General features: G+C 46.4%; 1 protein-coding gene across 1 annotated transcript in view; it reads left to right on the forward strand.

Annotated features, from left to right (window-relative positions):
* Nucleotides 1–25,120, forward strand: part of LOC144506231 (uromodulin-like 1) — a 102,533-nt gene that overhangs the window by 68,196 nt on the left and 9,217 nt on the right. Inside the window, exons 22-27 of the mRNA XM_078232088.1 lie at nt 3,948–4,088; nt 5,963–6,192; nt 8,089–8,222; nt 9,728–9,958; nt 11,533–11,692; nt 20,675–20,765. Of these exons, the coding sequence (XP_078088214.1) occupies nt 3,948–4,088; nt 5,963–6,192; nt 8,089–8,222; nt 9,728–9,958; nt 11,533–11,692; nt 20,675–20,765 (987 nt within the window). The remainder of the gene's footprint in view (nt 1–3,947; nt 4,089–5,962; nt 6,193–8,088; nt 8,223–9,727; nt 9,959–11,532; nt 11,693–20,674; nt 20,766–25,120) is intronic.

Here is a 25,120-nt window from a genome sequence, read left to right on the forward strand (position 1 = left end):
ACTGCGTGGGTTTCATCCGGCTGCTCGGGTTTCCTCCCCACTCCAAAGATGTGTAGGTTAGGTAGATTAGCGGGATAAGTACATGGGGTTATAGGGATAGGATCTGGGTAAGATGCTCTGTCGGAGTGTCAGTGCAGACCCAATGGACCGAATGGCCTCCTTCTGCACTGTAGGGATTCTATGAAACGTCATTAGGACAGGGAAAGTTTATGCTTTTCTAGTGTCCCTCATGAACTCAGGACATCTCAGTGGTTTACAGTCAACGAGATGATTTTGAAGTTTAGTCGCTGTGTAGGCAATGCGTTGACCAATTTGTACACAGTGAGATTCCACAAACTGCAGTGCAAGAAGAGGTTTTCCAGGATGTTGCCTGGTCTGGAGGGTATTAGCAATGAAGAGAGGTTGGATAAACTCGGTGTGTTCTCACTGGAACAATGGAGGTTGAGGGGTGACCTGATAGAGGTTTATGAGATTATGAGTGGCATGGACAGAGTGGATAGTCTGTGCTCTTTTCTAGGTTAGACAAGTCAAGTACTCGGAGACATAGGTTTAAGGTGCGTGGGGAAAAGTTTAGAGGAGATGTGCGAGGCACGTTTTTTACACAGAGGGTGGTGAATGTCTGGAACGCGCTGCCCGGGGAGGTGGTGGGAGCAGGTACGATAGCAGCATTTAAGGGGCATCTAGACGAATACACGAATAGGATGGGAATGGAAGGATATGGACCCTATAAGTGCATATGGTTTTAGTTTAGGCAGACATCGTGATTGGCACAGGCTTGGAGGGCCGAAGGGCCTGTTCCTGAGCTGTACTGTTCTTTGTTCTTTGTTTACAGCATGGAAACAGGCCCTTCAGCCTAACTTATCCACGCTGCCCAGTTTTTTACCCCTAAACTAGTCCCAGTTGCCCGCATTTGGCCCATATCCCTCCATACCCATCTTACCCATATCACTGTCTAAATGCTTTTTAAAAGACAAAACTGTCCCCGTCTCTACTACTACCTCAGGCAGCTTGTTCCAGACACTCACCACCCTCTGTGTGAAAAAATTGCCCCTCTGGACCCTTTTGTATCTCTCCCCTCTCACCTATGCTCTCTAGTTTTAGACTCCCCTACCTTTGGGAAAAGATGTTTAATGGGTTTCATAGAATCATAGAAACCCTACAGTACAGGAAGAGGCCATTCAGCCCATTGGGTCTGCACCGACCACAATCCCACCCAGGCCCTACCCCCATATCCCTACATATTTACCCACTAATCCCTCTAACCTACACATCTCAGGACACTAAGGGCAATTTTAGCATGACCAATCAACCTAACCCGCACATCTTTGGATTGTGGGAGGAAACCGGAGCACCCGGAGGAAACCCACGCAGACACGAGGAGAATGTACAAACTCCACACAGACAGTGACCCAAGCCGGGAATCGAACCCAGGCCCCTGGAGCTGTGAAGCAGCAGTGCTAACCACTGTGCTACCGTGCCACCAGTTTGAAACACTGATTTGAATTGTTAAAGGAGGACTTTTACATTCTAGTAGATCGGGCGGGTGTTAAAGGTGTCAGAGCAAGAAGAGCTGGAACATTGCGTGGCATCTGCCCAACATTCCTCGCATAGTTCCCTATCACTAAATAATGACAGATTCATTGCCATATTAACACTGTTGACACGGAAGAGATGATGAATTGGACACCCACAAGCGTCATTATACTTCAAAACCAATTCACTGGTTTGAGATTGTGTATGGTGATAACGAAGTGTCAAGAGGAAATTTGTTTGTATACCTAGAGTTCTGAACTGGAATGCAATGTCTGAAAGGATGGTGCAAGAAGGTTTACGAGTAACCTGCGTCAGAGGACTGCATACATTCCTGATTGAATTACAGGGTGATCGGGACAGGCCAGCAATGTGGAATTAATTGTGCAGCTCTACCAAAGAGCAGAGGTCCGATGGGCTGAATGGCCGCCTCCTGCGCTATAAGGATAGTATGGTGGCACAGTGGTGGGCACTGCTGCCAGGAACCCGGGTGCAAATCCGGCCTCGGGTGACTGTCTGTCTGAAGTTTGCACATCCTCCCCGTGGTCCCCTTATTTAAGAAAGGATATATTAGCTTTGGAGAGGGTACAGAGCAGGTTCACCAGGTTGATTCCGGAGATGAGGGGATTAGCTTATGAGGAGAGATTGAGTAGACTGGGCCTGTACTCATTGGAGTTTAGAAGGTTGAGGGGAGATCTTATAGAGACATATAAGATAATGAAGGGGCTCAACAGGGTAGAAGCAGCGAGGTTATTTCCACTTACAATGGAAACAAGAACTAGGGGGCATAGCCTCAAAATACGGGGGAGTCAATTTGGAACAGAGTTGAGGAGGAACTTCTTCTCCCAGAGGGTAGTGAATCTTTGGAATTCTCTGCCCAATGAAGCAGTAGAGGCTACCTCGTTAAATGTGTTTAAGTCACAGATAGATTTTTAACCATTAAGGGAATTAAGGGTTATGGGGAGCGGGTGGGTAAGTGGAACTGAACCCACTATCAGATCAGCCATGATCTTATTGAATGGCGGAGCAGGCTTGAGGGGCTAGATGGCCTACTCCTGCTCCTATTTCTTATGTTCTTATGTGACTGCGTGGGTTTCCTCCGGTGTCCTCCCACAGTCCAAAGATGTGCGGGTTAGGTTGATTGGCCATGCTAAATTGACCCTAGTGTCAGGGGGTTTAACAGGGCAAATACATGGGGATACAGGGATAGGGCCTGGGTGGGATTGTCCTTGGTACAGGCCTGATGGGTTGAATGGGCTCCTTCTGCACTGTAGGGATTGTATGATTCTTTGATTCTATGATATCATTGGACCACGAGGAACTGTGTCAATACAGATTTTTAAGAACCTCAGAAAGTTATAATTTACCAGGAGCAGTAAGGAAGTCACAACTTTAGATTACCAGATTCTGTGCATTTCTCTGTAGTTGGTGGTATAGGGGGTCGGGTTTATGGGCAACAAGGTGGGTGGGAACCGAGTGGTGGGTGTGTAATTTCTCAGGGTGCTGGCTTGCCGGCGAGCATCCCACTCTTGAACCATTTTCTGGAAATGGGTATGGTGCAGATTGTTAAAGTCATCAAAAGGCCAATTATGGCCATTGGTCAGAGGCTCTGAGGACTCCCTGTCCCTACTGGGCTACAGCTCCAGCCTCAGGCCACTCTGTGAAGAGATCCATCTCCACATTGGCGGACCAGCAGCTATGGCCATTTCTCATTTCAAGAATCTTACCAGTGCCGAGGGGAGGTTTCTAGGTGGAGGCTCCCTCTCCCGTACCTGCGATGGGAGGCTGCAGTTTCTTCTAGTGCTGGAGGGCCTTCCAGCTTTGAGAGCCCTCCCACCATCCTCAATTGGATGGCCATCACACCCTCTGGTCACTCATTGGCCTATTCAGCAAAAGTCAACGTTGTTGCTCTTGACAGGGTGCCGGGTCAGGACCCACAATTGGTGCCAATTGCCGGGACCCCAACCCAAGACAGAAGACTCTGCCTATGGTACCACTCTGTCTTTGGGAAAGGGCGGTAAGAAGTTTCACAACACCAGGTTAAAGTCCAACAGGTTTATTTGGTAGCACAAGCCACAAGCTTTCAGAATTTGCTTTCAGAACAAGCTTTCACAAGCTCAACAGACTCCCACTCCCACTCACCTAATGAAGGAGCAGCGTCCTGAAAGCTTGTGGCTTATGCTACCAAATAAACCTGTTGGACTTTAACCTGGTATTGTGAGACCTCTTACCATGCTTACTCCAGTCCAACGCCGACATCTCCACATTTTGGGAAAGGGCACAAGCTTGGTTGATGACTATCTGTTTCTATTTCTGATTTCCAGCATCTGCAGTATTTTGCTTTTATTTAAGCATGGAATCCTGGTAGGCCACCCAAAGCACTGTCTCTTCATTCTCCCTTCATCTCCTTATTGCAGATTATAACGAGTGTGCCTCGCTTGATGACAATGACTGCTCACTCAAGGCAAAGTGTATCAACACAGAGGGTTCCTACACCTGTAGCTGTTTGGACAGTTTTGTGGATGTGAACCCAACTCGACCTGGCAGAAATTGCAGAGGTAAAACCTGGGTTCCATTATAACCAATACTAAATAACTATTTTTAATGGATTGTCCTTTTTCGTTTGCTCTGGTCATTTGTGGTTGTCTTCCTGTTTTCAAACGGTCTTTAGGTCGTAAGGTCAGAAGTGGGGACGTTCGCTGACAACTGCATAATGTTTAAGCTTATTTCTTAGCATCACAAGTAGGCTTACATTAACACTGCAATGAAGTTACTGTGAAAATCCCCGAGTCACCACACTCCGGTGCCTGTTCGGGTACACTGAGGGAGAATTTAGCATAGCCAATGCACCTAACTAGCTCGTCTTTCGAACTTGTGGAGGAAACCGGAGCACCCGGAGGAAACCCACGCAGACACGGGGAAAAGATGCAGAGACCACACAGACAGTGACCCAAGTTGGGAATCGAACCTGGGTCCCTGGCGCTGTGAGGCATCGGTGCTAACCATTGTGCCACCGTGCACCATTTGCAACTCCTCAGACATTGAAGCAGTCCATGCCCATGTGCAGCAAGACCTGAACAATATCTAGGCTTGGGCTGACAAGTGGCAAGTAACATTTATACCACCCAATTGCCAGGCGATGACAATCTCAAACAAGAGAGGATCTAACCATCTCCCCATGACATTCAATGTCATTACCATAGCTGAATCCCTCGCTATCAACATCCGGGGGGGGGGTTTACTGTTGACCAGAAATTGTACTGGACTAGCCATATAAACACAGTGACTACAAGAGCAGGTAAGAGGCTAGGAATCCTGTGGTGAATAACTCACCTGCTGACTCTCCAAAGCCTATCCACCATCTACAAAGCACAAGTCAAGAGTGTGATGGAATACTTTCCACTTGTCTGGATGAGTACAGCTCCAATACTAGTCAAGAGGCTCAATGCCATGCAGGACAAAGCAGCCTGCTAGATTCGCACTCCATTCACAAACATGCATTCCCTCCACCATTGATGCACAGTCACAACCATGTGTACTATCTGCAAGATGCACTGCAGTAACACACGAGGGCTCCTTAGACAGCACCTTCCAAACCCACAACCAATACCATCAGAAAGACAAGGGCAGCAGATACCTGGGAACACCACCACCTGGAAGTTCCCAACAAATACACATCCTGACTTGGAAGTATATCACTGTTCCTTCACTGCCACTGGGTCAAAATCCTGGAACTCCCTCCCTAACAGCATTGTGGGTGGACTGCAGCGATTCAAGAAGGCAGCTTATCGCCATCTTCTCAAGGGCAGTTAGGGATGGGCAATAGATTCTGGCATAGCCAGCGACACCCACATCCCATAAATGAATCAAAAAAGGAAAGGAATGTCGGAGCTGGAATAGGTTGTCCTTCTGGCCATTTCAGAAATTGGGGCAGTTTCACAAATTGGGTGTAGCACAAATATGAAGAAAGACTTGATACATTGAAGACTTTCTTGAACAGAGAAATGTAAGGATGATTTAATGGAGACATTTAAAACATGAAGGAATAAGAATAAGATACAAACTGTCTGTTTCCAGTGATTGAGAGGTCGAGAACAGTAAGGCATAACAATAAGATTAAACAGAAGATTCAAGATAAAGATCGGCAGTTTTTTAATATACAAATCATGTGAAACGCAGTGCCAAAGTTTAGTGATCAAAGCAGTAATCTTTAAGTAGATACAGGATAGGTGATTGATTGAAAGTAGCAATATAAGGTTATAGGAGCTAGATGGACACTTGTGATTAGGTATATTGTTCATGTGAGGGAATAAACACTAACAAAGTCAGCCTGCCTCTACATAATTCAGCAAAATGCAAAGCTGACAGAGGAGCAATGTATTTCAGCTGAACTTTCTTGGTCTTCTATGTTGACTTCCAACGTCCATTGCAGAACCAATGGTGGCCAACCCAACAACTGTGGAAGCAGCTTCCCAATCCATCATGATAAGCTGTAAACTTCATGAGATCTCAGTCATAATGGAACGCTCATTCCTGGAAGAGAAGAATATACCAGCATCTACTCTGTACCTGGGGAACTCTCAGTGCAACAGGAGCATTGGTAATTTGACCCATGTTGCCCTCAAGGTCGGGTGGACTGAGTGTGGAACTCAAATATCAAATGTAAGTCCCATTGATATGTAACTATTCAACAATCTTTGCCATTCTTTTATTTAAATGTTTGAAATATGACTTCTAGAGCAAACAACAAACTGTCTTGAAGATTTTAGCGGGGCATCAAAGCAATCTTTTTTGAGGCGATGGCCTAGTGGTATTATCGCTAGACTATTAATCCAGAAACTCAGCTAATGTTCTGGGGACCTGGGTTCGAATCCCGCCAATGGCAGATGGTGGAACTTGAATTTAATAAAAACATCTGGAATTAGGAATCTACTGATGACCATGAAACCATTGTCAATTTTCGGAAAAACCCATCTGGTTCACTAATGTCCTGTTGGGAAGGAAATCTGCCGTCCTTACCTGGTCTGGCCTACATGTGACTCCAGAGCCACAGCAATGCGGTTGACTCTCAACTGCCTTCTGATGTGGCCGAATAAGCCACTCAATTGAAGGGCAACTCAGGGATGGGCAATAAATGTTGGCCCAGCCAATGATGCCCTTGTCCCACGAATGAATCATTAAAAAAATTGACTTTGCCTTTCTCAATCTACCGAAGGAAAAGATACTCAAAGGTTCTGTTATCCCTGCTGCATTAGCGGTGAATTCTGCTCCCTCCACAGTTGTCAACCTTCAGCAAGGGCTACTCTCATGTATGGGAAATATCCACTTGGACAAGTTGTTGGAAAGCATTGTTGTCTCTGGGTTTGTCTCCGCAATAGGAAGGAAATTTAAAATGGATTGCAGCTGGCTTGAAATATCTGGTGAACTGAACATGCTTTTTTATTGTTATTCCAACCCCAGAACTGAGAGGCCTTGCTAGTAAGCTCTTCCAACCCCCTGAGATCTCTACATTGTTCCTTTTCTGGTCTCCTGGTTGATTTTATATGTTTCGGTTATTGACATAGGTGCCTTCAGCTGCCTCATGACAAAGCTCTGGAAATTCCTCCCTAATGCTTTCTGCCTCTCTACTTCCTTCTTAAGACACGCGCTAAAACTTACCTCCTTGAACAGGTCATCTTTCAGCTATGAAGAGAGGCTGGATAGGCTCAGTTGTTTTCTTTAGAGCAGAGAAGGCTGGGGGAGTGGGGGGACCTGATTGAAGTGTCTAAGATTATGAGCGGCATTGACAGGGTGGAGGGGAATCAGCTGTTCCCCTTAGTTGAAGGGTCAAAAATGAGGGGGCATAATTTTAAAGTGAGGGGCAGAAGGTTTAGAGGGGATTTGAGGAAAAGCCTTTACTCCGAGAGTGTTGGGTGTCTGGAATGCATTGCCTGGGAGGGTAGTAGAGCTGGATAACCTCAGAACCTTTAAAAGGTATGTGGATCAACACTTGAAATGTCATAGAATCATAGAACCCCTACAGTGCAGAAGGAGGCCATTCGGCCCATCGACTCTGCACCAACAACAATCCCACCCAGGCCCTATCCCCGCTAATCCCTCTAACCCAGACATCCCGGGACACTAAGGGGCAATTTTACATGACCAATCAACCTCACCCGTACAGCTTTGGGGTGTGGGAGTAAACTGGAGCACCCGAAGGAAACCCACGCAGGCACGGGGAGAATGTGCAAACTCCACACAGACAGTGACCCAAACCGGGAATTGAACTCGGGTCCCTGGAGCTGTGAGGCAGCAGTGCTAACCACTGTGCCGCCCTGCCGGACAACATAACCTTCATAACATTGAAGGCTGTGGGCCAAGTGCTGGAAAGTGGGATGAGTGTAGATTCAGTGTAGTTTTGTTGGTGCAGACTCAATGGACTGATGGGCCTCTTGACCTCTCCGAATGTCAGCTTGGTGTCACTTTGGGATGTTTTTCTATGTCACAAGTTCCAAACAAGTGCAGGTTATTGTTGGTATACATTGACGGCTGCTTGATGGCGATGTTTATTCATTTCAGAATGCAACGCACACGGTTGTGAAAACAACACTCCGTAACGTCCCTTCCTCCAGTGCCGGTGCGAACCTCGAGGTCCCTGTAAATTGTACATTTGACAACAGCCTCTTGCTCACCGCTGGCTACAATCCGAATGGGTGAGCTGTCTTGTTTCTGTGTGGTTAGAGTGACTCTGAGCTCAGCTAAGCCTGCCTGTCTGTCCGTGTGTCGGTAATATCTCACCTTTATATTCATGCTAAATCGTTTTGTCATCTTTGGGCAGTGAAGGATAACATATATACACAGGAGGAAACATTAGCTAAATTCGGTGTCTGATACCGATAGGGTCATGGAGAACTTTAAAGGATTCTGGTTTTATGAGGTGTTGCTAAATAAATTACATAAAATTTACAGCAGAGCAACAGGTAAGTCACCTAACAGGTTTGTGTTCGTGTTTATGCTCCTCATCAGCCTCCTTCCATTCTATCTGAGTTCACCCTTTCTACAAAAAAGGGGCTGACCTTTCCTCAAGGGTTGACTCACTGCTATAGGACAGTCTGCTCGGGAATTTTATCTACCACCTTAATGCCTCCATCATCCCAAACCATTGGACCAGGGCTCATTAGCTATGCCGAGTGAGATCCCTGCCATCCAGAATGAGCCTGCCACCACCGCCAAGGGAATGAGGCGAGGCCAGCAAATGATAAGCAATTGATAGCAGAAGAATAGGGGACAGTACCCTCTATGAGAGCCCGGAAAGGCCTTTGATTAGTTTTTGGCTACTGCCCAGGATCTCTCTCTGAGGTTGCTGAGGAAAGAAGCTGGGATTCCAGCTGTCTTCCTAGATTTGAGATTTACGTGTGGTGGGGTGTGTGGTGCTGAAAGGAGGGTAAGTGGGGAGGGATGCTTTGCCAGCTCAGGGGGTATAATATCGTGGGCGTTGCCCTTAAAGGACACCTTTTAGCCAAGTTGTTTAAAGGAGCACGCCAGCCACCTGACATTGCCTTCCACTGCCTAACTATTATGGTGACGGAGGTGGAATGAGGTCTTTAAGTGGACTGTAATGGGTCTGAATCAGTCTAAGGAGAGGTGGGCTATCTGATAGCTTAATCGCCCAGCATAATATGGGGGAAGAGGTTGGGGGTCAACGAAAGGCTACTTACTTTATTTTATGTGACCTCCTCTGCCTTCAAATACACTGGTATTGGCACTGTAAAACTCCCCCCATAATTTTAAACACCTCAGTCAAAGCACTTATGGAAGATCTTCCTGAACAAGGGCCAAGCATGCCTTTTGCTAATTTGAACCAATGCCTCCTTCTCCTACTGGCTTTGTTTATTTTCTATTTTTGCCGATCCACAACACAAACATTTACTGATTAAAATCTTCTCATTCATGCATTGAGTCATGGAGGTTTACAGCATGGAAACAGGCCCTGTGGCCCAACTTGTCCATGCCGCCCTTTTTTTTTAACCACTAAGCTAGTCCCAATTGCCCATGTTTGGCCCGTATCCTTCTATACCCATCGTACCCATGTAACTGTCTAAATGCTTTTTAAAAGACAGAATTGTACCCGCCTCTACTACTGCCTCTGGCAGCTCGTTCCAGACACTCACCACCCTCTGTTGGACTTTAGATTCTAAATCAACTGTTTTGTTTCAAGGGTGAATCGAATCAGCCTGGAAGGAATAGGAAACTACGTGGCCAGTATTGAGACAATCAGTGGAAGCCGGGCTCTATCGGAAGACCCTGTTTTAACTCCTGAGGATGAAGTGTCCATTCAAGTGTCAATCGATACGTCGGATAGCCGAGCCAAGCTGATCCTTGCCGAGTGCTGGGCAACACCAAGCAGTGATTCAAACAGCAACGCTTCGCACGTTATAATCAAAACTGGGTAAGAGATGGATAACCAAGGCTGCATGAAGGATCATGCCAATTTGAGGCACACATTAGTACATGATGTTTTATTTTGCACATGGCAAATGAAGGCCTTGCCCATAAAAACTGTGCCCTCCCCTTATATATTCACCTTTTGATTTGATTTGTTGGTGTATGAAGATCAATTTTTTTCTTGTTGAGTGTTCTTCCTGATGGGGGACTAGCAGGGTAAATATGTGAGGTTATGGGAATAGGGCCTGGGTGGGATTGTGGTCGGTGCAGGCTCGATGGGCCGAATGGCCTCCTTCTGCATTGTAGGGATTCTATGATTCTATGACAATGTTTCTATCTTCTCCATCCACCTCTTCAGTCTTCTCTGGCCTGTAGACCCTCTCTTTCACTGGCTCCAGGTGAATGGACAAGCAGCAGCCACCTTAGTCAAGTGGCCATTCCCCATATCGGTGCAGTTAGTGTTGTTACGTTGTTCCACTGGGGTTGGTGGGGCGGGGGTGGGGGGGGGGGGGGGGGTGTGGGGTTGGGCATCAGAGCCACATTCTCTCATCCTCAAAAGTCTGCATGAGTGCACTGCCCAGCTGGAGGTGCAGGGAGGAGAAGTGGGAACTCTTATTTCTCTTCTCTCCAGGCTAGCCTGTACTGCCACTGTGGCAGTCAGCTGAGCAGAGACCAAGGCTTGTACTTGTGTCTTCCCTGGTCTGTGTGACTCAGCCCCACAATGGGCAGCGAGCTCCCAACATGTCACTGCCTCCTTTTACCATGGCAGAACTGGACCCTTTGGATAAATAAATGTGGTTAGTAATAAAACACGCATTGGTGAAGTGAGCTGGAGTAATTCATCATGAAGGATTGGCCCAACGTCAATTAATTTTGGTTTATTTTATTTTTTATTTATTTACCATTGTCACAAGTAGGCTTACATTAACACTGCAATGAAGTTACTGTGAAAATCCCCGAGTCGCCACACTCTGGCGCCTGTTCGGGTACACTGAGGGAGAATTTAGCATGGCCAATGCACCTAACCAGCAGGTCTTTCGGACTGTGGGAGGAAACCGGAGCACCCGGAGGAAACCCATGCAGACACAGGGAGAACGGGCAAACTCCGCACAGACAGTGACCCAAGCTGGGAATCGAACCCGGGTCCTTGACGCTGTGAAGCAGCAGTGCTAACCACTGTGCCACCGTGCTGTCCCACCAGTTGATAGTCATGCTTACTTGCTTCAGGCTTATGATGCCTTCTTTGTTCGAAAATTAAAATCTTCTGGTCACAACATTTGGTTGTGTAGCCTTCGGTTTTTTTTCTGATGCTTTGGGTGTCCAAGGCATGCTGCATAACTCTGGTGCTGGGAGCAGGGGTTGAAAGTATACAGAGCTGGATTGTGATGTCTGTGGGAGGAAACCGGAGCACCCGGAGGAAACCCATGCAGACTCCGGGAGAATGCGTAGACTCCGCATAGAGTGACCCAAGCCGGGAATCGAACCTGGGTTTCTGGCGCTGTGAGGTAGCAGTGCCAACCACTGTGCCACCATGCGTTAACCACTTATCCCTTACCAGGTTTTGTTTTCCTTTTTCAGATGCCCAGTTCCAGAATCACAGACAAGAATAACTGAAAACGGAAACTCCACGAGGGCCAATTTTACTGTGAAAGTGTTTTCATTCATCAACATGCCCATTATCTATATACACTGCCAGACTCAAGTCTGCTTGGAAGTCAACACAGCTTCATGTCAACCGGTAGGTCCAGTTACCTGACTCTGAAACATGGATGCTAAATATCTTTTGCCTTCTTGGGCCACTTCATTGTATCCCATGAGGTCCTGCAAGCCACAAATGTCCAAGGAGAATAAGAGTAGCAGAAGGAACACAATAAGCCCCGGTTTTCCCTGCCTCCAAATTAGGTTTACAAACTAATTGCTTAAATTTACTTCTCCGTTTCAGAAGTGAGCTGGGACTTTGCAGACTGAGTTTGGTTAGTCTGAGCTTGCTTCAGTGTTATCATTTCTAACAGCTTCTGATCTCAAACTTGAAAAAATGAGTCTTTTCCTGTTTACAGATTGTTCCTTTGTGTACCACATTAGAAGAAAGGTACTTGGAGACTTTGCTGCCATCTTACTGGGGTGGCACAGTGGTTAGCACGGCTGCCTCACAGCGTCAGGGACCCGGATTTGACTTCAGCCTCGGTCACTGTCTGTGTGGAGTTTGCATGTTCTCCCTGTGTCTGTGTGGGTTTCCTCCGGATTCTCCGGTTTCCTCCCACAGTCCAAAAAACGTGCTGGTTAGGTGCATTGACCATGTTACATTCTCCCTCAGTGTACCCAAACAGGCACCGGAGTGTGGCGACTAGGGGATTTTCACAGTAACTTCATTGCAGTGTTAATGTAAGCCTACTTGTGATGCTAAGAAATAAGCTTAAACATTATGCAGTCGTCAGCGAACATCCCCACTTCTGACCTTACGACCTAAAGACAGTTTGAAAACAGGAAGACAACCACAAATGACCAGAGCAAATGAAAAAGGACTATCCATTAAAAATAGTTATTTAGTATTGGTTATAATGGAACCCAGGTTTTACCTCTGCAATTTCTGCCAGGTCGAGTTGGGTTCACATCCACAAAACTGTCCAAACAGCTACAGGTGTAGGAACCCTCTGTGTTGATACACTTTGCCTTGAGTGAGCAATCATTGTCATCAAGCGAGGCACACTCGTTATAATCTGCAATAAGGAGATGAAGGGAGAATGAAGAGACAGTGCTTTGGGTGGCCTACCAGGATTCCATGCTTAAATAAAAGCAAAATACTGCAGATGCTGGAAATCAGAAATAGAAACAGATAGTCATCAACCAAGCCTATTCCCTATCCCAAAGACAGAGTGGTACCATAGGCAGAGTCGTCCATCTTGGGTTGGAGTCCCGGCAATTGGCACCAATGGTTTAAAGTTTATTTATTAGGGTCACAAGCAGGCTTACATTAACACTGCAGTGAAGTTACTGTGAAAATCCCCTAGTCCCCACACTGCGACGCCTGTTCGGGTACACTGAGGGAGAATTTAGCATGGCCGATGCACCTAACCAGCATGTCTTTCGGACTGTGGGAGGAAACTGGAACACCCGGAGGAAACCCACGCAGACACGGGGAGAACGCGCAGACGCCGCACAGACAGTGACCCAAGCCGGGAATTGAACCCGGGTCCCTGGCGCTGTGAGGCAGCAGTGTTAACCATTGTGCCAGTAAATCTTTCACTCTCAATCTATTTATTTTCAACTTCTTGGGAGTGGGGGAAACCCGCACGAATAGTTAAAGGATAACAATGGCTGAAAACCCAGCGAATGACTGCTTCCCTTCCCTGAAATAGCTGATCACTGTAGGAACTGGGTGGCTCAATAACTTAGCACATGGCTTTAAACTTTTCCTGCAGTTCGGTGCAACTCCAGACCTCAGGTGCAAAACTGAGCCGAAGTTGACACGGATAGGCTTGGAAATAGTTGTAAATGCGTGGGTTGGATTGCTGAGCTGACATTTGAAATGGACCCGTCAGTGTGGCAAACAGGATTTAACCAACAAAGAAACATTAGAGGGAACATTGTTCCTCAGCAACCTGTACATACTTGACGGGGCAGAGCTTGATGCTGCCTTGGGTGGAGAATGTGTTATGATAAAACATTTTAATAACACAAGTTTGAAATCTAGCTCTACTTGTTACTGTGTGCAATTTTGGAACTGCAGTAATAGTGATCACAGTGTGGTGGCACTGCTGATCCAGACTGGAGCACAGGCCAGGGAGCTCATTCCACAGAATTCCTTTAAAGTTGATGGTGATGCAGCGAGATGAGGTTGGTTCACAGAGACTTTATTCAGCAGGCGATGGCAGGAATCCTCCAGAACAACGAGCTTCAAGGGGGCTCGGACTTGAAACAGGCCATGGTGTTTGCAGGTTGAAGTTAAACAGCAGACTGAGTTGCGAGTCTAGAAATGTAATATTAAAAATGTCCAAAGGCCAGAAGCTCGGGGAGGGGGCATTGTGGCATTTCCCATGAGTAAGCCAATTGCAGGCTAGCAAGCAAGTTCCCTGCCTCGGGTCAAAATTCATTGTTCACCTTAGGAGACAGACGGTGGCTATTAGCACCACTACGGGTATAATGGGTTTTTGAATGCTCCCCCTCTGTTATAGGACCAGGTTGGGGAGTCAGATCATCCGCTGGTACCTGATTTTATTGGTTCTAAGGTTTTGCCACAGTGAGGGGCCAAACGGATGAGGGTGGAGTTTTTCTCCTGGAACTACTGTTGGAAATGTCCAGATACTTTAGCCAACTTGTGAATCACGTGAGCTTTAAGAGCCATCATTTGGTTCAAGAAAGTCCACTTTTTAAATAAGCCAAAACGTAGGCTTTGATTTAAATAGTTTATGATCTCTTTTATGTATTAGGGACATGGCAGATTAGAGAGGGACCGAAGGAATGATGAAACAGGATATGGAATGATTTGAAGGCAAAGCATGTATAGAAAGAGAAACAAAGAGAAGGAGATAAAGATTGGATTAAGACAGAGAAGAGACAGTTGGGAAAGTAGGGGAAAAGGTTACTGTTGCAAAATCTGAGATGTAGCACCCATTTTCTGGTGACCTGAATGATCACAAATGTTGTCCAGATGCACGCGCATACTTTCAGTGCAAGTCACACCAGATGTCTTTTTGCTTTGGGCATGGCCTATGCACAATGCATACCTGATGGAAGTTGACACGGATAGGCTTGGAAATAGTTGTAAATGCGTGGGTTGGATTGCTGAGCTGACATTTGAAATGGACCCGTCAGTGTGGCAAACAGGATTTAACCAACAAAGAAACATTAGAGGGAACATTATTCCTCAGCAACCTGTACATACTTGACGGGGCAGAGCTTGATGCTGCCTTGGGTGGAGAATGTGTTATGATAAAACATTTTAATAACACAAGTTTGAAATCTAGCTCTACTTGTTACTGTGTGCTATTTTGGAACTGCAGTAATAGTGATCACAGTGTGGTGGCACTGCTGATCCAGACTGGAGCACAGGCCAGGGAGCTCATTCCACAGAATTCCTTTAAAGTTGATGGTGATGCAGCGAGATGAGGTTGGTTCACAGAGACTTTATTCAGCAGGCGATGGCAGGAATCCTCCAGAACAACGAGCTTCAAGGGGGCTCGGACTTGAAACAGGCCATGGTGTTTGCAGGTTGAAGTTAAACAGCAGACTGAGTTGCGAGTCTAGAAATGTAATATTAAAAATGTCCAAAGGCCAGAAGCTCGGGGAGGGGGCATTGTGGCATTTCCCATGAGTAAGCCAATTGCAGGCTAGCAAGCAAGTTCCCTGCCTCGGGTCAAAATTCATTGTTCACCTTAGGAGACAGACGGTGGCTATTAGCACCACTACGGGTATAATGGGTTTTTGAATGCTCCCCCTCTGTTATAGGACCAGGTTGGGGAGTCAGATCATCCGCTGGTACCTGATTTTATTGGTTCTAAGGTTTTGCCACAGTGAGGGGCCAAACGGATGAGGGTGGAGTTTTTCTCCTGGAACTACTGTTGGAAATGTCCAGATACTTTAGCCAACTTGTGAATCACGTGAGCTTTAAGAGCCATCATTTGGTTCAAGAAAGTCCACTTTTTAAATAAGCCAAAACGTAGGCTTTGATTTAAATAGTTTATGATCTCTTTTATGTATTAGGGACATGGCAGATTAGAGAGGGACCGAAGGAATGATGAAACAGGATATGGAATGATTTGAAGGCAAAGCATGTATAGAAAGAGAAACAAAGAGAAGGAGATAAAGATTGGATTAAGACAGAGAAGAGACAGTTGGGAAAGTAGGGGAAAAGGTTACTGTTGCAAAATCTGAGATGTAGCACCCATTTTCTGGTGACCTGAATGATCACAAATGTTGTCCAGATGCACGCGCATACTTTCAGTGCAAGTCACACCAGATGTCTTTTTGCTTTGGGCATGGCCTATGCACAATGCATACCTGATGGAAGTATGCCAAGTAGACACAAAATATCAATCAGTTGTAAAGCGGATTTGATGCGACTGCTGCCATGGGAGCTCAACGCTCCAACTAGTGCCCTATCGTAATCTCGCATGAACATGCATTTGGCAGCAGGAAGGCTCACCCTCTTGCCAGTGCTATCTGAAGTGATTGTCAACTAATTTCAGAATTATACAGCAGGCAAAATGAGAACCAGGCAGCACAAGACGCTGGAAGAGAAAAGAGCAGTTGGGCTTCATCTGGGTGCTCTGGTTTCCTCCCATAATCCAACGATGTGTAGGTTAGGTGCATTGGCCATGCTAGGGCGGCACGGTAGCACAGTGGTTAGCACTGCTGCTTCACAGCTCCAGGGACCTGGGTTCGATTCCCAGCTTGGGTCACTGTCTGTGTGGAGTTTGCACATTCTCCTCGTGTCTGCGTGGGTTTCCTCCGGGTGCTCCGGTTTCCTCCCACAGTCCAAAGATGTGCGGGTTAGGTTGATCGGCCACGCTAAAATTGCCCCTTAGTGTCCTCGGTTGCGTAGATGAGAGGGATTAGTGGGTAAAATATGTAGGGATATGGGGGTAGGGCCTGGGTGGGATTGTGGTTGGTGCAGACTCGATGGGCCGAATGGCCTCTTTCTGTACTGTAGGGTTTCTATGATTTCTATGATAAATTGCTCCTTAGTGCCTAAAGATATGTAGGTTTGGTGGATTGGCCATAGTAAATTGCCCCTTAGTGTCCAAAGATGTGTAGGTTCAATGGATTACTGTGCTAAATTTCCCCTTAATGTCCAAAGATGTGCAGGTTAGGTGGGTTAGCCATGGTAAATGTGCAGGGTTATGGGGATAAGGTGGAGGGAAAGGAATGGGTGGGATGCGCTTTCGGAGAGTTGGTGCAGACTCAATGGGCCGGATGGCCTCTTTCTGCACTATAGGGATTCTATGGTTCTGAAGGTGGCGGAGACCTCTGAGGAGGAGGCCATATCCAGCCAGGCTGTTCCTCATAGAATCATAGAAACCCTACAGTGCAGAAGGAGGCCATTCGGCCCATCGAGTCTGCACATTACCCCCACATATTTACCCGCTAATCCCTCTAACCTACGCATCCATCCTATCAGATCCTCAGCAAGGGGGAATGTCAGATGGTTATGGCATCGGTAAGAATGTGTATTGAAAAGTTGTAGCTGAGAAAGGGTGAGGGTTGCATTGTCAGTGGCGGTGAAGGTGGTGGACATTTTGTTTTTGTAAAGTCGGACTACTTCCAAGCTGGAGCTGGAGATAGGTGCAGCATCTTGCAAGTTTGTTGCTTCAGGAAGGCCATGGATTATCTCCTGCAAGAGAGCTGAAACATTTCATTCTCTCTTGCCACGGAGCAGTAGGCAGAATGGGCATATGGCTTTGTGAGAATTGTAGTTTACTCCACAATGACATTGATTGCCTGCACATTGCTTAATGGACATTGCATGAAAGCTCTGAGATATAGCTCAGTCAAAAAGGATTCCACCCCCTTATGGTCCAGCTGGTATTTGGCCAAAAGCAACAAATCATGTGGGCCATTTACTCATTTTTTAAGTTAATTTTTTTATGGGATGTGGGTGTCGCTGGCGAGGCCAACATTTATTGCCCATTCCTAATTGCCCTTGAGAGGGTGGTGGTAAGTTGCATGCTTGAACCACTGCAGCCCATGCAGTGCAGACACATCCACAGTCCTGTTAGGAAGGGAGTTCAACGATTTTGACAGTGAAGGAACGGCAATATATTTCCAAGTCAGGGTTGTGCGTGGCTTGGAGAGGAACTTGATGGTGGTGGAGTTCCAATGTGTCTGCTGCCCTTGTCCTTCTAGATGGTTGAGGTCTCGGGGTTGGAAGTTGCTGTTAGAGTCTTAGTGAGGTGCCATGGTGCATCTTATTGATGGGACACACTCCGCATCCTCTCAACTGAACTCAGAATGCTTCTGCTCTTCAGTATGGGCCTCTGGTTGCTAAGCAACAGCTGATTTTTAAAAACAGCCTGTGATTGCTTTTACAACGTGAACGCTTAGTTACAATGCAGGCAACTTTAAAGTGAAACTAAACTTTTACAACATGCAGGCACTTTTGTTTAACATAAAGTTAAACTAAAATTTTATCCCTTTACGCACAAGTACAGAAGCGCAAATAAAACTTATGGTGGTATCTGATTTCTAATACTCACAATACAAATATAAATTGTTTAAACTATCTCTATTTTCTAAAATCAGGCGATTCTGTGTTCTGTGTTTCCAGGTCAGAATCAGTAATAGGATGACTTCCAGCAGCCATTCCAGCCGGAATGCACCTTCTCTTTTAAGAGGTGTAGTCTGGCTTTGAATAGTTCCCACTGGTGTATACAGTTCTGGTCACCCTATCATAGAAAGGATATTATTAAACTAGAAAGAGTGCAGAAAAGATTTACTAGGATGCTACCGGGACTTGATGGTCCGAGTTATAAGGAGAGGCTGGATAGACTGGGATTTTTTTCCCTGGAGGGTAGGAGACTTAGGGATGATCTTATAGAGGCCTATAAAATAATGAAGAGCATAGATCAGCTAGATAGCCAACATCTTTTCCCCAAGGTAGGGGAGTCTAAAACTAGAGGGTATAGGTTTAAGCTGAGAGGGGAGAGATACAGGTCCAGAGGGGCAATTTTTTCACACACAGGATGGTGAGTGTCTGGAATGAGGTGGCAGAGGCAGTAGTAGAGGTGGGTACAATTTTGTCTTTTAAAAAGCATTTAGACAATTACAGGGTAAGATGGGTATAGAGGGATATGGGCCAAACACGGGCAATTGGGACTAGCTTAGTGGTAAAAACTGGGTGGCATGGACAAGTTGGGCCGAAGGGCCTGTTTCCATGCTGTAAACCTCTATGACTCTGTGATTCTATGGTGGTTCCAGCTTGTCATGATTTTGCAACCACTCGACAGTTAAAGTTGACTTTACAACTAACTGGCATCTGGCACAAAGCCGTCACAGTAGAAACAATGAATGTGGAGAAGGGCGGTGTGCATGAAGGCTCGGGACTGGCAAGGGTGCGTTAGTGGGAGTGGGGAATGGGTGGTCTGTTGTGGGATTGGGACATGGAGGGGAGTAAAGTGGCAAGGGCCTGATGTCCTGGGTGCGGTTGGGAGGGTGTGGGATTTGTACTGTCCAAATGTGGGTCCCACCTCAGGGTGTTGGTTGGCAGAGAGTCCTACAGGGTTCTGAGTTTGCCGACGACATTTTGATTATCTCGGCTGAGAGTGATCTCAGGCAGGGACCTTTTACACAGAAGGGAGATCCTGAAAGATCGGCCGCGTCCCACAGAGTGGCAAAATCAACACTGGACACTAACATGAAAATGAGTGAACAAAAAAACACAACATTTTTCCCTCTATAATAAATGAAATGTCCCCAATTTGTGTCAACTATGAGGTGTGCCAATACATGTTGCTCTCTGACTAAGCTCATCTCAACAATAATGGTGATACACACACAATTGGAGTGAAAGCAATGTAACGATGGCACGGTGGCACAGTGGTTAGCACTGCTGCCTCACAGTGCCAGGGACCTGGGTTCGATTCCTGGCTTGGGTCACTGTCTGTGTGGAGTTTGCACTTTCTCCCCGTGTCTGTGTGGGTTTCCTCCGGGTGCTCCGGTTTCCTCCCACAGTCCAAAGATGTGCTGGTTAGGTTGATTGGCCATGCTAAATTGCCCCTTAGTGTCAGGAGGATTAGCAGAATAAATGCATGAGGTTATGGGGATAAGGCCTGGGTGGGATTGTGGTCGGTGCAGACTCGATGGGATTGTGGTCGGTGCAGACTCGATGGGCTGAATGGCCTCCTTCTGCACTGTCGGGATTCTACGATTTACTAGTGAAGTTTAAATTTGAAAATCACCCACGTCCCCTTTTATACTCTCAATAAGCCTGATATAAATGGCAAAGGGGTTGGACTGGGAAGTTGTGAACGGGATCAAGAGCCTTACTGTTTATCCACGAGGTTCTTGAAGAGCCGCCCATACCTGCTGTATTGTTGGCTGACAGCGGATTTCACCACGTTTCCCAGCTCCGTGACCCCACGTGTCTCCCATGCATGGCACAGCCACATTAAATCTTATAATTGTAATCACGTAGGAACCAGCAAAAAAAACAAGAGAGCATAAGTGTCATCCACTCACTGTGGCACCATCAGGAATGGTATGCCATGGTTAGAATTCCACCCAGAGTTAATATTGCAGCTCGCTGACCTTTCATCAATCTGCCTCTTTGACCAAACTTTTAGTCACCCATCTTAATCTCTCCTGATGTGACTCAGTGTCTGAGGTTGTTTGCTCATGCTCCTGTGAAGTGCTTTGACATGTCTCATTATGTTAATTGTACAAAGGCAAGTTGCTGTATTACTTTCAGTGAAACTGCACTGTGCCCAGAAGGAAGAATTATTGCACAGTGGTTTATTTTTGTAATTCACCATGTTGCAGTGATATAAAAACAGAAGATGCTGGATGAACTCAGCAAGCCTGCCAGCATCTGTGGACAGAGAGAGACAAATAGTTGACGTTTCGAGTCCATTCTTCAGAATCATGTTGCAATGATCCCTTTGCCATATCCTCGCTATATTTCCCTGGAATTTATGGCGATTTCTGGACACAAAAGCGGATTGGGTTTGCAAGCATTGTCACAACTTATTGCAGGTTGATCTTATCATTTTTTTCTCCTTCGAAACAGTCATGCAGTGGCGCACATGCGGGCAAGACTGCCGAAGTCGTCGCAGAAAGAACAGTATCACTTGGACCTCTGTATCGCAACTATAACAATGGTGAGTAGCATTTTGACTTTTTGTCTGAGTGTCGTGCTGTGCTGTCCAAAGCAAATAGTTCAGCCAAAAGCAACATGCATTGAGCGAAGCATGATAAACTTGATGAGGCTGGAGACCGGATCAGAATAGTTTGTATAGCGCATTTAACATAGGTGAGATGCCCCGAGGTAGAATCAGTGATACAATGACAGCCAACTGTGCATGATAAGAATCTTTTCACTTATTGAGGAACAATGTGTTTTGGCACTCTACTCCATTCCACCCTTCTCTTTTGCGTCATTCCTGACATGGGTGAATGATCGGATGCGCTGTCAAGGAGTGATATGTTTAGATAGAAACTAGACCAATTTGGAACCCTAAGTCCTGGTAATGTGCACCTGTAGTCCTTTAGCACCCAGCTCAAGTTACACTCTGCTAACGTGGAACTGGGGACCCCTGCACTCTCCACATTTGCTGGTGCACACGCTGGTCAGCTCATCCACCCAGTCAAGAGATACCGAGCCCAATTCAACAGCCCAACTGAAGCCAAATAAAGAAAGACTTGTAGCTTCTTCCAAGACCTCAGGACATCCCAAGGTACTTTACAATTGATTATGTAATTTGGAAGCATGGACACTGCACGGTGGCACAGCGGTTCGCACTGCTGCCTCACAGTGCCAGGGTCCCGGGTTCGGTTCCTGGCTTGGGTCACTGTCTGTGTGGAGTTTGCACGTTCTCCCCATCTCTGCGTGGGTTTCTTCCCGCAGTTTCCTCCCGCAGTCCAAAAGATGTGCTGGTTAGGCGCATTGGCCATGCTAAGCTCTCCCTCAGTGTACCCGAATAGGCGCCGGAGTGTGGCGACTAGGGGATTTTCACAGTGACTTCATTGTAGCGGTAATGTCAGCCTACTTGTGACACTAGTAAATAAGCTTTAAAAATTTTACTTTGCTGTATGCGGATAACATGAATTGTATAATGTAAGATCATTTTGGAGCACGGACTGGATTTGGATCCTTGGCCTTCAGATTTAGATAGTTTATTTGACACAAGGTTAACAGAAGCATAGCGGTAGTATAACTGGACTACTAATCCTGAGACCTGCACTGAGTGATCCAAAATCATGAGTTCGAATCCCACCATGGTAACTGGGAAATTTTAATTCAGTTAATTAGTTAAATCTGGAATAGAAAGCTAGTATTTGTAATGGTACGAATGAAACAAGTGGATTATTATTTGGGGTGGCATGGTGGCACAGTGGTTAGCACTGCTGCTTCACAGCTCCAGGGACCTGGGTTCGATTCCCGGCTCGGGTCACTGTCTGTGTGGAGTTTGCACATTCTCCTCGTGTCTGTGTGGGTTTCCTCCGGGTGCTCCGGTTTCCTCCCACAGTCCAAAGATGTGCGGGTTAGGTTGATTGGCCATGCTAAAATTGCCCTTAGTGTCCTGAGATGCGGAGGTTAGAGGGATTAGTGGGTAAAATATGTAGGGGTATGGGGGTAGGGCCTGGGTGGGATTGTGGTCGGTGCAGACTCGATGGGCCCAATGGCCTCTTTCTGTGCTGTAGGGTTTCTATGATTTCTATGATTTGGGGAGGAGATGGCCTAATAGTATTACGGCTGGACCTTAATCCAGAAATCAGTTAATGCTTTGGGGATTCAGGTTCAAATCCTGCCACGGCAGATGGTGGAATTTGAATTCAATAAGAAAAATCTGGAATTATGAATCTACTGATCATTGTCAACTGCTGGAAAAACCTATCTGGTTCAGTAATGTCCTTTAGGGAAGGAAATCTGCCGTCCTTACCTGGTCTGGCCTACATGTGACTGCAGAGCCACAGCAATGTAGTTGGCTCTTTAACAGATCACATAATCTGAAATGCCTGGCAAGACACTCAGCTAGCAATCCTGGAACCTCCCTACATGTTGGCATTGTCAGTGTACCTTCCTCACATAGACTGAAGAGGGTAAAAAATGTTGCTCACCACTACCTATTCAAAGGCAGTTTGGACTAGACAACAAATGCCAGCTTTTCCAGCAACACCCAAATTCCAGAGAGGAACAAAGCATCTTTGTTGCTAATGGGAGTTTTTTTTTTTATTTCAAAAATATACTTTATTCACACAAAAAAAAACTCTCCAATAAAACATTGCAAAATTACAGATCCAAATGTCATAAACAGTGTAAAAAAGAATCATTTTTACAGTCCAATACCGTGCTCATTTACAAAAACATTACATTCCGTTACATTTCATTTCTTAAAACTATATGCATGTGTCAGAGTTTACTGTGTGCCGTTATTTATCAGATTGGCACACAGTTACGCAGGCCGAGGGTATTCTGCAGTTACCCGGCCCTCGGTCTGCCTCGGTTGAGACGCTTTACACGGTGGCCTTTCCCCATTGTGCCTTGGCGGCGGCTGCCCCAAGCTTGAGCGCGTCCCTGAGCACGTAGTCCTGGACCTTGGAATGTGCCAGTCTGCAACACTCGGTTTGCTCATGGGAGTTGGCCTTTTTCAGCCAAGCCCAGGTCAGAAGGCAAACTTATTAGTTAACTCATAACCTTGTACATCACCCACCTCCTGCCACCTCTTTATCAGAAGGGCCTGATTGTAGTAAGCAAGAAAACCCAGGCAGCAATTCAAAACGGGGCTTAAATTGCTGCAAATATTTTGCAAGATGTCTTGCAAAGTTCTCACGCTGAAGATATTATTGGCATCTTTCCCTGCCCTTTTTAAATAATGCAGATCATCTTTTTGTCAGTCTTATGTAAACGGTTCAATTCAATTCCTTTAATTGGGGACCTGAAGAAGAAACGGCATTGAGTAAAGATATTGTCCATGCTGGAATTCGTTTAGAAGCTTGGGCGTTAGCGGATTGCGGTTAGAGTGTCTGGAGATGGTTAAGTAGCTCTTTTCTCCACTGATAAAAAGAGAGAAGGGCAGGATTTTCCAGCCATGCTCGCCCCCGAGACCGGAAAATCCAGCTCAAAGTCAATGGACCTTTGCATGTCCCACCTCCCCCCCGCCCCCCCCACCGCACCTCCCCCGCCCCCCCCCCCCCCCCCCCGCCCCCGCCCGCTACTATTCCAGTGGTGGGCAGGACGGGAAATTTCCGCAGGTGAAGGTAATGGCAGAAGCAGAACCAATTGTTTCTTCAAGTAGGCCGATGGTAGTGTCAAATTCTTGGGTAAAGTATGAATTTGCATTTCTTTAGCATCTTGTGATGTCCTTAGAATGTCCCAGTTGTTGTCATTATTGCCAACGAAATACTTTTTTAAACTCTCTGTTGCTTTCAAAGAATCATTGAGCAGCAGAGAAGGTGCCCATTCGGCCCATCATACCTAGGTCAGTTCTTTGACAGCCCTTCAAACTTTCTTTTCAGGTATATCTCCATATTAACTTTTGAAAGTTATTATTACCATCTGCTACCTAAAACAAATTCTCCTCAAATTTTTCCTCTATTCTTTTTGCCAACTATCTTAAATCTAAGTCCTTTGGTTTTTGACACTCCATCCAATGGACGCAGATTCTTAAGCAGACAGAGAGCTATTTGAGTGGTTCCACACAGAGCAGTGAGACTATTGACCAGTTAACCTTTTTACTGCTGAGGGAAAGTTAGCCAGGAAACAATGACAACCCACTGGTGTCAAGACTACCTACGGCCCAAACACCCTGGGCCACCCCATTCCAGGTCAAGAGTTGCTCAGCAAGAATGGAGAGGAGTCAGCACCTTAACAGAGACTGTCTTTAATGAGAGTGTCCTCGATTCCATCCCACTGCATGCTACCCGTCACCATCTCAGTATAACCCTAACCCGGCATGAGGTAGAAAAGGCCATCCGGCAGCTAAAGAGCAACACAGCATCAGGAGCAGATGGAATCCCCACTGAAGCACTAAAACATGCTGGAGAAGCACTACTGGCGGAAATACATGACCTTACTTCCCTTACCTGGAAGGATGAGAACATGATGTGGAGATGCCGGCGTTGGACTGGGGTAAACACAGTAAGAGTTTTAACAACACCAGGTCCGGACCTTCAGAGCACCTTCCGTGCTCTATCTCACGTACTCCCCGCGTTGGAGATCTCTACTGCCTCCCGAAGATACACAAGGCAAACACACCCAGCCGTCCCATCGTATCGGGCAATGGGACCCTGTGCGAGAACCTCTCCGGCTATGTCGAGGGCATCCTGAAACCCATTGTACAAAGAACCCCCAGCTTTTGTCGCGACACGACGGACTTCCTACAGAAACTCGGCACACATGGAGCAGTTGAACCAGGAGCGCTCCTCATCACAATGGATGTCTCGGCACTCAACACCAGCATCCCCCATGATGATGGCATTGCTGCAACGGCCTCAGTATTCAACGCCGACAACT

This window comes from Mustelus asterias, chromosome 17 (assembly GCF_964213995.1).
Source record: "Mustelus asterias chromosome 17, sMusAst1.hap1.1, whole genome shotgun sequence".
Taxonomy (NCBI): domain Eukaryota; kingdom Metazoa; phylum Chordata; class Chondrichthyes; order Carcharhiniformes; family Triakidae; genus Mustelus; species Mustelus asterias.